This window comes from Gymnogyps californianus, chromosome 8 (genome assembly GCF_018139145.2).
Source record: "Gymnogyps californianus isolate 813 chromosome 8, ASM1813914v2, whole genome shotgun sequence".
In the NCBI taxonomy this organism is placed as follows: Eukaryota; Metazoa; Chordata; class Aves; order Accipitriformes; family Cathartidae; genus Gymnogyps; species Gymnogyps californianus.
The window spans coordinates 5,815,697-5,827,013 of record NC_059478.1 but is presented as its reverse complement, the minus strand read 5'-3'; the positions used below and the strand labels follow the sequence as shown (position 1 = coordinate 5,827,013).

Below are 11,317 nucleotides of genomic sequence, written 5' to 3'. Positions count from 1 at the left end.
CCGACCCCCGAGGCCTGCACGGAGCTGCTGCCCCTGCCTTCTCCTGAGTAAAAATGTTAGGTGTGTTTCCCTTCTGACCAGAAAAGTGAGCGCATTGCGAAAGAGCCACGGGCAAAAAAGGACCAATTCCTTTAAGGCGACAGCATTTAAACCCAAACACCAACGTTATTAAGAGTAGTGTTGTATCTTTTGGTCCCATCTGAGAGGAAAATCCACAGCGGAGACGCCGAGCGGCTTTCCCAAGGCCAAAGAGCATAGTAAATTGGGTTGTGATGGCCGTTTCCTACGGGTTTGCGGACATTTGAGAAACCTGCTCAACGCTGCGGTTGATTTCCACATGGGGGTGCGTTTCAATATGACAAGGGGGGCTGAGGCTGCAGATTTTGGGACAGCAAAGGCTGCAAACCCATCAGCACATGCTCTCGAAGCATCTCCCCTGTCCCGAGGTAGCGGCCAAAACCATCCCCCCCGGGGGCGGAGGAGTCGGGACCCACTGGTCAAATTAAACATCAGACAAAACCAGAAAGTTGCAGGTTTGTAGGTGTTAAATATGCCATGGTGCTTTTGACAAGAAATCAACCAGAGTCTGTGCTGCCTGGTCAAAAGCAGACCTGAGCCGCTGCTTACTGCTGCTGCTTAAAACACCACCTGCCCTTTCAGCAGCTGGAGACCATCTCCCCACTGGCCAAGTGAGGAAAGTGAACACAAAGTGAAAAAGGTTTCTGGAGCACTTCCAAAGCAAATACAGACACTGTATAAATTTATTAATTACGCCCCGTTTCCGCCCAACTTTTCTCTGCCGTTAGCTTTCTCCATCCATCGCTTCCCCGGTGACCTGCTGACAAGGCACCCAGCACGATGGAGCAGAGAAAGCAGGGAGCTGGTGCTCCTGCCCTCCCTGCCTGCAATATCCTGGCTCCGGGCGGACCACAAATCTCCAATAAAACAGGAATCTGTGAAAAAACAAGAGCAGCACCTCCCCGGCCGGCTTCCCGGCTCCCTCCAGCCGCTCCTCCACACCAGAGACTGGGCATCCCTGAGCTCAGCACTGCCCTGTTGACAGGGAAGTCACTGCTTTATGTGCCAGCCTTGTCTTGCTGTGGTATGATTTCTAGTCAGGTGCTGGTTTCTTTAATATGGTCAGTGACTTTAAAACACTTTAAAAGTGTTTCTTGCAGATGTTTCCGCAGATGTCACCACAGGCTGTGTGGCATGAAAAGAAAAAGCTCCTATGTTTGCTCTGCCATGCTCCTCCTGTGGAAAACCAGGGAGGCATTTAGGCACAAACTCCTTTGGCAATTTAGAAGACAGATTCAACACCTCTAGCCCTGCAATGGCCTCCATGATTTGCACCCATTCAGGAAAGTTCATGGCTGAACTGGGACCAGCTAATTTCCTTCCTTGCTAAAATGTGAGGTGACCCTAGAGAGAGGGAGTTTTCTGCCAGTATCCCGCCACTGTGCCAGCCAAAGGGTTTCTAGAGAGCAGAGGTGCTACTCACCCAGCCGTTCTCCGCAACGCCCTCTCTACTGATCTCACCAGTAAAGGTTTTTCACCCTGGTGTTTATTGCTCTGGGCCACTCTCACCATTTGAGGTCCTTGGAGCCACATGTCTGACAGTTACTTTTAGGTTGCTTTTCAACAGCTTTGCAGAAAGCATCTACTAAAAATCATCTGAGTGCTTCTGATTGTATTTTATTTCCAAAGGCAGAAATATGCAAACACCATGTCCTCCTGGAGTCCACCCTGTCCAGGTCTAACCTTCCTTCCCATCTCCACAGCAGTGTGCGATGAGAGCTGAGCAGCTGGGAAACAGCTTGCTCACTTCACTGTCCATTATGTCTGACAAGCCTGTGATAAACTTGAAACAAGCCTTCTTGATCTGACACCTCCCCTTCTCTCCTCCCCTGCCTGATTTTCCTGCCTACAGCAATAAATTCAAGCACAAATTCATCTTACTCCCATGGGCAGCTGCCTGCTCCTTGGCACAGATGAGGATGGATAAGAGGTCTCGGAGCTCTTCCAGGGAGTCTCATAGGAGACGCAGAGAGTCCCCAGCTACACAGAGCAAACGAGAGAAGAGGGAGAGCAGCAAAGAAGCCGGCAAAGGAAGGGGAGACATAAAGCAGGAGAAAGCAAAGGAGATCAAGAGCACCGCAGGGACTGACGGTAGGGTGCACACGTCCACGGTGGTGGATGTGGATGATGTGATATCTGATGAAGAAATGGAGGCAATGGCGTTGCTGGACAGCGAGCAGCAAGAGGAAGGTACGGCTTATAGAAGGGAAGGGGCCAGAAATCTATGGGCTTTTTGACCCTGCGCAGGTCACAGTATGACTCTGCTCTCTGCATGGTGAGTGTCATCACACCCACCTTGCACAGACGTGTCGTTATCCTCAGGACAGGATATGGGAGACTCCAGCCAGCCTCCCAGCCAGCATCTGCAGTCAGTCCGGGCTGATCAGCACTCTCTAGCAAAGCCATGAACTTTGCAACAAGCAGTTACATCCCCAGCATTCTTCATGCTTCAGCTCATTACTCCCCAGTTCTGTTCATGTTCTATTCTCTTCCTTTTCTCACTTGTCCTTCTTTAGGTGGATGGAGTTAGCCTTAATGCCAGTTCACAGCCCAAAAAACTGCGCTGCAGGGAAGAACTGTGCTTGAGGTGCACACTCATAGCTCCCCTTCCAGATAACCTTTGAGAGCAGCTCCTCTCCAGGCCACGTCTTAGGCAGATTCCCAGCCTGCCATGACAGGAGGGAGCATCCTGAGTCTTTTGGCAAGATGCTGGGCCTCTTTGGACCCAGCATCACCACAGATACTGTATTACGGGATGTGTATTACAGGAGCCAGCATCACTTGTCTGCTTCCATGCCAGCAGCTCTGCTGCCCTAGAGTGACACAAAGGTTCAGACTTGCTCCTGTCTCTCTAGGAACTAATTTTTCACAACTGCCTCTTTCTGCCTCAATTATGGGAATCCCAGCTAGTGAGCGGTGCTGTGGAGCTCTAGTGATCTGTCCTGGTTTTGGCTAGGACAGAGTTAATTTTCTTCCTAGTAGCTGGTATAGTGCTGTGTTTTGGATTTAGTAGGAAAATAATGTTGATAACACACTGATGTTTTTAGTTGTTGCTAAGTAGTGTTTATACTAAGTCAAGGATTTTTCAGCTTCTCATGCCCAGCCAGCAAGAAGGCTGGAGGGGCACAAGAAGCTGGGAGGGGACACAGCCAGGACAGCTGACCCAAACTGGCCAAAGGGATATTCCATACCATATGACATCATGCCCAGTATATAAACTGGGGGGAGTTGGCTGGGAGGGGAGGATCGCTGATCGCTGCTCGGGAACTAACTGGGCATCGGTCAGCGAGTGGTGAGCAATTGCATTGTGCACCGCTTGCTTTGTATAGTTTAATTCTTTTAGTATTACTATTGTCATATTATTATTATCATTATTATTGTTTTTCATTCCTTTCTGTCCTATTAAACTGTCTTTATCTCAACTCACGACGTTTTTTTTTTCCTGATTCTCTCCCCCATCCCAGGGATGGGGGGCAGTGAGCGAGCGGCTGCGTGGTGCTTAGCTGCCGGCTGGGGTTAAACCACGACATGATCACACAGGTTCTTGGGACCTGAACCTGCCCCAGGACCTGGTGGCTCTGCAGAGAGCTCCAAAGGCAAAGGGGCAGGGATGGAAGGGCTAGAAGGGATTCAAAATGGGAGGGATGCAGATATGGTAACTTCACTGCTGGAAAACACGGTCTACTCTCTGGGTCTAGGTACGCCCAGAAGTAATCTATCTATTTTCATGCCATAGCTGCAGATTTTTCCTCAGGCAGGAGCACAACAAAGGGCAGCCAGAGCAAGATGACCCACATTCACTTGGGGGAGATGTAGAAGGTAATATTCATCTGGGGCTGACCGCCCCACTCAGCCTCCAGCACCTTGGTGTGACTGCTGTAGAACACAGGGAGATTTCAGCGGCACCAGTGGCTTGGTCCCACTGCATTAGGGAGCTGGGATGCGACTAAAATCCTATGCCAAAAGGACCCGAGGTACTCCGATAGGGAAGGGCACTTCAGGCTGTGCATGTTGAAAGCTACCTCTTATTTACCATCTTTCTCTTTGCCATTCGCTTATCTCAGCAGATAAGCTTCTGGAATCCCAGTTCAGCCAGCAAGTTGCCCATTCCAAGCCTTTCAACACTGCTTGGTAGCCACAGGTCTTCAAGCTAAAGGCTGCTCTCTAGTCAAGGCACTATGGAGAAGCATGGCTCAATTTCTGCCAGTAAAGCAGAGAGAAAATCTGTCAGTCCATCCCGGCAGCTCCTGGCCACGTGGGGCAGGGAGTATTCTTTAACACAGCTCCAGAGAGAGTCAAATGGTTCCCATACAGCAGGTCTAGGCAAAGGACAACACTGAAGCTGATCTGTGCAGGCACTTGTCAGGCCATCAGTATTTTGGGAGCAGCCTCCTCCTAACACAGTCTTACTGGATTTCTCCCTAGGTGTAAAGTCTCCGGGTCTGGGCATCTGTGAGTGGCTTCTGACCATCTTGTCTTTCCTGTTCATCATAATGACCTTCCCCATTTCTGTCTGGTTCTGCATGAAGGTGAGAATAGTCATGGGGCCTCTCTAGGTTTAGTATTTGGTGTCTGATGTGGATGTAGCTCACTGGTTCAGCATGTGTTGGACATGAGACCTTTTTTGGTCTAAGGTCCTATTTACACTTCTTCAACTCATCATTAATTTTGACTTATCCTTTATCACATGTTGCTGCAGCAGAGGGCTGCACAGGGGTCCAACCACTACCTATCAAATACTCCTGCTGCAATATCAGCAGGCAGGGGCTTAGGTTCCTCTTTTTTAAAACAAATTGCAAGTCTATTCACTTTCAAACATAACCCTCAGCCTACCCAGCCCGGAGATGGCTGCATTGCAGCAGCCGGGTAAATAGGTTTTGATTTAAATATTTTAAGAGAGATTGATCTCTCAGTTAATAGCAGATTTTCCCTCTTCCTCCCCTTTTCTCAGATTTATAGCATGGCTACAAGTAGGCATATTTTTATTTCCCACTTCTCAGGAAATTTCACATGCATCTTGTTCTCAACAAGAGTGTCAGTATTATGCCTCAGATCTTACACACGTGAGCATACACACATGGTTCCCTTGGAGGAAAAAACCAACATGGAAAATTTTAGCTCAGGGTGTTCAAGTTTGCCCAGGCTATAAGGAAGCAGAACGCTGGCCTCATCTGGGAAACCCTGGGCAGCTCTAACATGGGCTGCTCTCACCAAATTTTGGGCTGTCACAGGGCTGCTCGTATGCTGCTCACACACAAGGCCAGCCAGCAGTCCCAGGCAGCTTGTCTGCTAGGGTAAAGGGACTCAGCGACAGGTGACACCACTAGCTCACACCTGCTGAAATCCTCCCTTTGCAGGGTTTTCCCAAAAGAGACATCCTCCCATGCCAGTGAGGCCCCTTTCCCCAGTCCTACACCTTCCTCTCCAGCCTAGCTTGTTTCCCTCTGCAGGTAGTGCGGGAGTATGAGAGAGCCATCGTTTTCCGACTTGGGCGTCTCCTTCCTGGCAGAGCCAGAGGGCCTGGTAAGGTGTTTACTGAGCTCCCCCCCCACCGTGTCGTTCCTCTTCATGCTCTACCAAAGCTCACATGTTGATGCCCTCCAAGCAGGCATGGCCAGACAGGAGATGGGACGTCTTTGCTCCCTTCCTCTTAGGGCCAGCAGCTTCTAATGGCTTTTCCCATCACAGAAGTAGCCTCAGAATTTGGGCCTATGTATTGCTGTTCCTTTGTAGTTCTGCATGCCAAACCCTCCCCTGTTCCCCAGAGCAGGGGAGGCAATTTCTGTGGTTCTGATGATCACTAGCTGCCTTTCTCTTCCTCCCACAGGCCTTTTCTTTTTCCTTCCCTGTCTGGACACATATCACAAGGTAGACCTCCGCCTCAAAACCCTGGAGATCCCCTTCCATCAGGTATGGCTGACATTCCCTCTCTATATTAATTTTTGCATCTCTTTAACATCACACCTTATGCTTCCAGCCTTCATCCCTGCATAGAAAAGTTTGAAAAAACATCTCAAAGTAACCTGAACACCTCAGAAAAAGGAAGGCCAAAAATTCACCATGGTGAATTTTCTTCTTTTTTAAAACTACTGCTTTTAATCCTGTTCAATTTGACATGCTTTAGTGGTAACACACACCAATAGGGAGTGGCTGGGCCAAAGATACTGGACCAGGTTTTTTTACCCACCACACTGAGGAGTGCATGCAGCGGGGACAGGAGCTCACACTAACATCTTACAACAATGTAAGGGTGGTACTCTGCGCCTGTATAAGCCTGGGAGGAAGAAAGGTCTGAACCGTCGCTTCTAACCCTTGAACCTGCAACCTCCCTAGCCACAGCCCCTCTTCTCCTTTTGGGACGTGTTGTCTGTGCTGCTGCGTTGCCAGTGGGACGGTCCTTGCCTGGTAGCATCTCCAGGCTCACCCCCATGACATACAGCAAATCCTTCTGGAGATACAATAACCGAGCACACACCTCAGGACGCAGCCTATGCTCTCAGAACAGGAATGGATCGGGCAGCAGCGGGCAGGGAAACACAGCATAGGATGATGACCTACTCACAGTCCCTAGCTCAGCAGCTGTACTGAGGAGACAGACACAAAGCTGCTGCTCAGGGAACTGAGATCTAGAGGTTATATAGTTTGCCCAAGGTCAGTCAGTAGCAGAGGTGGAAACTACAAAAACTTAACCATCCAGCTAGTCTTCATCATTCTCTTAATTGTGTGCTTTTCTGCACTACCTTAAAGTTGTCAGAACCAGCTCCATCTCCCCTAATGTCTTCTGCTTAGGTGGTGACCAAAGACATGGTTACCTTGGAGATAGATGCCGTCTGCTACTACCGGTTGGAGAATGCCTCTCTTCTCCTCACCACTCTGACCAGCATCTCCAGTGCCATTCAGCTGCTGGTGCAGACCACCACGAAGCGCCTCCTGGCACATCGAGCCTTCTCTGAACTTCTCTTGGAGAGGAAGAGCATCAGCCAGGAGATAAAGGTGCTTCCACAGGGGGGAGACAGCAGAGCAAGGGGTGAACTGAGGCTGCACAAAGAAGCTCAGTTAATCAGTCCCTCAAAACCACAGACACCGGCTTGCAGGAGGGTACAATAACAACATGTGTCTCCTTCACAGAAAAGTGGGAGATTTTTCTTCTGTTTGTTTTTTGACTCAGATCACTTTAGGGGAAGGATATACAGTGTGGGCTCCACAGGCAGCCATGGTGAGTAGCAGACAGTATGGTGGGAGGGGCATGAAGGAACCACTTAGACCAGCTTCATCAGCACTTTGTGATACCCCAGCTTCAGTACTTACCTCAGAGAGGAGGTTCTCATAAGAAATGTATTCTGCAGCCTGAGTGAGTTGCCATAAACCCGGTATACAGGGGATCTCCAGCAGCAGGTCTTTGTGGCCATGACACATGTACATGATGATACCAGTCAGGAAGTGAATGTTTCATATGGAACTGAACGGGTTCCACACTTGAACCAGCATGAACTAATTAAATCGTGCTAAACCCCTTGGGCAAACACAAATCGGAAGTAAAGTGAGGGAAGTCATTTTATTTCTGAGGGGCTTCACACAATAGCACATAAAACCTAATAAATCTGCCTTACAGTCCTGCAGTTAACTGCCTTGAATTAATGTCCCTGCACTGTCTTACTCCCTGTAAGGGGCCTAGGGCAGGGCTGGTGTTCTCCCCATGCTCTAAAAATCTTCCTCTTCACAGGTGGCTTTGGACGCGGTCACGGGCTGCTGGGGGATCAAAGTGGAGAGAACAGAAATGTAGGTAGGAGATGCTGGTAGAGGGGACTTCCCTGGCCCTTTGCAAGGACCTGTCCTGCCCTGCTCACTGCTGCCGGCTCCTCTTCCTGCTTTGCCTCTGGCTCTCTCCCTGCGGCTATTCTGCAGAAGGTAGAGCCTCACCCCTCGCCTTCCTGTTTTCCCTGCCCCTTTCTGCCTCTGCCTCATGTAAACTTCCACATGCGAAGACTGTGCTTGCTCCTGCACTGACAGCCGGGGCAGGGTCCTTAGCTGGGATCTCATCACCATTTCACCGCTGCTGCAGGCAGAGTTTGCACCCAATTCTGGTAGCCCAAGAGGCGCAGCAGGCACCGAACCCTCTGTGTCCTGCTCTCGATCAAAGGCCCCAGGGTCTTAGCACTGGTAGGGGTGGGCTCATCACTCAGAAGCCCACGCAGAAAGGTGGGACTCGCTTATCACGTCAAGGGCCATGCAAGAGAGCGCCAAGCGGTGAATGAATGAATCTATGAAGAGAAGGAAATTCCTGTGCCTGTCTTGAGAGCAGTCTCCCAGTGGATTCTCTGCTGTCTCACAAAGAGTGAGCTTAGACTTCAAGCCTCAAAGGCACAGAGAGGAGAGGTCTCTCTGCTACCTAGTGATCATGCAAGCCTGGTCATTAGAAAACCAGGCTGGAAAAGAAGGATTGGAATGGAAGTAGAAGGCTAAAGTGAGACACGCAAAGAGGGACACCCAGGGAGCAAAGAACATGAGTGAACAGCTCGGCAGACACTGACTGATGAGCCCATTCCAAGCCTCAGATTGACCATCCAGTGCTGCCTGGAGAGCCTAGAGCCCAGCTAATCCCTGTCCTTTACTACCACAGCAACAACGTGCAGCTGCCTGCTGAAGTCCAGCAGTCCCTGGCTGCGGAAGCGGAGGCCCAGAGACAGGCCAAAGTGCGGGTATGCCAACTCTGAATACCTCCCATCTCCTTCCAAAGCTTCCCTCCTTCCTTTCCCACCCCTGGTGTGAGGTCCCTGGGACATGCCATGCTAGGATACAGCTCTGGGAAGGTTATGTCTCCTTTAATTCCTGTTCAAGAGCTGTGTCTAGCAGAGGAGCTGCAGCAAGAGTCTGGGCCAGCCCAGTGGAGTGCCAGATCTGGTACCTGGCCTACAGGTAGGACAGAAAGACACACAAAGGGGTCTGGGGTTATCCCTGGGCCCACAGTGATCCCCAGGGGGATCTCTTCCTTAGGGTTTCACTCTCATCTAGGAGCCCAGTGCAGGGCTGTCACCACTGTCATGTACCCTGCACCTTGCTCAGCCCAGGCTGGTCTCCATCCCTTGCACTGAGCTGCCCAAGAGCCTGGATAAGGTTGGTGTCCAGCATCCCTCCCACAAGCCTACCCTGGGGGCTGCCCTCTCCCATGCTTTTGCAGCAAGGGTATGCCCAACTGTGAGCCCTGATGGGCCTAGTAAAAACAAGTTAGACATGAGCTCCCAAACTTTTGGGAGCATCAAGAGGTCGAGTACATGCTGTGATCTTCAGAGAGCAGGAATGTTATAATCACACTGGCCCTGGGAATTTCATGGTGGCAACCTCCCTCTGTAATGAACAGTCCATGCCCCCTTACTCCCAGCCTCACAGAAACCTTCTTTATTCCCGTGCTTGGTAGGTGATTGCTGCTGAGGGGGAAAAGGCTGCTTCTGAGTCCCTGCGGATGGCAGCTGAGATCCTGTCCAGTGCCCCTGCTGCTGCTCAGCTCCGTTACCTCCATGCACTGCACTCCCTTACTGCAGAGAAACCTGCTGCTTTCATCTTGCCCTTGCCTTTGGATGCCATGAACCTGGTCTCTCCGGCTACCCACAGTCCTCCAGCAGCGAGCAGCCTCCTCACAGACACCGCAAAGCTCCCAGAAAGCCCGAAAGACAAGAAGGACTCACCCATGCTCTGAGAGCTGTCCCAGAAATGGTTGCCACACTGTCCCTGGTCAATCCTGCTCAGAGAGGAGCAAGAAAGCAGCCCACCAGCAGGTCCTGGTCTGGAGGTAGGAGGGAAGGCAGCCCAGGCCTGTAATATAAAGTGGATTGTACATGGAAGAAGCCTCTGCTTGTTTTGAAAAGGGAAAAATACGGAGCACAAGGAGCAGGGCTGGCACGCGTGTGAGCAAGGGGTTGAGGGAAAAGAGGGGTGTCGTCCCTTCCCCTTCACAGGGCCAGATGCACCTTGACACCCTAGGGCCTGGCCCCTGGGCTCTGATCCTTCTTGCCCCATCACCTTGGCAGGAAGAACAGACTAGCCCTTATGTACTGAAATGCCCCCCGTCCCCAAACTGAACAGCCGGGCGGGCGAGGGTGGGAGCCCGACAGTCGGTGGGGGAACAGGAAGGGGCTCAGCACGCAGGCAGGTTGGTGGGTGCTGCCAGCCTGGTGGTTCTGCAATGAGGGAACGAGCTGGGTCCCATGGCGTAGTCCCGGGTATGGGATTTCAGTCACCACCCATGCGCCCATACATACACAACACGGGCAACCAAGGTGTTTAGCCCTAGTTCTAAAATAGGAGGAAAAAGAAGAGGAGGGAAGGGCAGCCTTTAAGGCCTGGCGCTTCCCTGCAAGGCACGTCAGCGGTGCAGAGGAAAGGCAGGCTGTGCTGCTGCTTGTTTCCGCTGGGGGGTGAGGCAGGACAAGGTCTGAGCTTGTGGGCATCTCTCAACGTTTTTAGAGGTGATCCCTTTAACCAGCTCCCACCGAGCAGACAAGGGGGAATCCAGCACCGTTGGGGAAGAGCCAGCAGAGAGCCTCGAGGACAGTAATAGTTTTGCCTGCTGCAGCTGCCTTGGTAACCTCCACACAGAGGGAAGGAACAGAGAAAATCCTCAAAACTCCTATAATCCTCAAAACTCCTATATATCTTTCCTGCCAAAAGCTATCTGAAATGACCGGGAACCTACAGATACTGCAATCCTTTCCCTTGGCAAAGAGATGGAGCACAGTCAAAGGAAATACCACTGCACGTGGTTTCTCTGATCCTGGTGCCCTTTGGGTGGACGTCAGCTCTGCTCCTGCCCTTTTACTTGACCTGCAGCATCTCCCCTTGCTTCAAAGCAGACCTCCCTTGCACAGCAATTCCCAGGACCAACGTTCTGCTGCTGGTGCCCTGTAGAGGCCAAGACAGAGGGCACTTTGTGGCCCTTCTCTTAATTGCCCACACAGTAGTTGGCCATCATGCATATGCCTAGCAGGGGTTGCTCTCTCTTGCATTTTCACTCATTTTATTCAGTCCCTCTTTGCCTCCTGGTAGCACTCACGCACATTGGCACATATCATCAGTAATACTTGTGTTAAATGCAGCTGTGTCACGAGGATAGCCTGCGGGTACCGGCTTAATACTGCTGCAAAGGACAAGGATCCCACTTCTACTAAGTACCACACATTCTGTATTTAATCAGCCCCTTCAGCTCCCTGGAGTCCCCTTCTCAACACTCAGTGCTCCCATAATA

At 51.0% G+C, this 11,317-nt stretch overlaps 1 protein-coding gene across 1 annotated transcript; it reads left to right on the top strand.

The window, feature by feature from the left end:
* Window positions 1–1,991: 1,991 nt before the first annotated feature.
* On the top strand, window positions 1,992–9,868 carry NPHS2 (NPHS2 stomatin family member, podocin). The gene is made up of 8 exons (XM_050901133.1): window positions 1,992–2,268; window positions 4,504–4,607; window positions 5,529–5,601; window positions 5,906–5,988; window positions 6,868–7,071; window positions 7,802–7,857; window positions 8,699–8,777; window positions 9,494–9,868. Exons 1-8 carry the CDS (start codon window positions 1,992–1,994, stop codon window positions 9,770–9,772), a joined length of 1,155 nt encoding a protein of 384 aa, XP_050757090.1. The 3' UTR covers window positions 9,773–9,868.
* The last annotated feature ends 1,449 nt before the right edge of the window (window positions 9,869–11,317 follow it).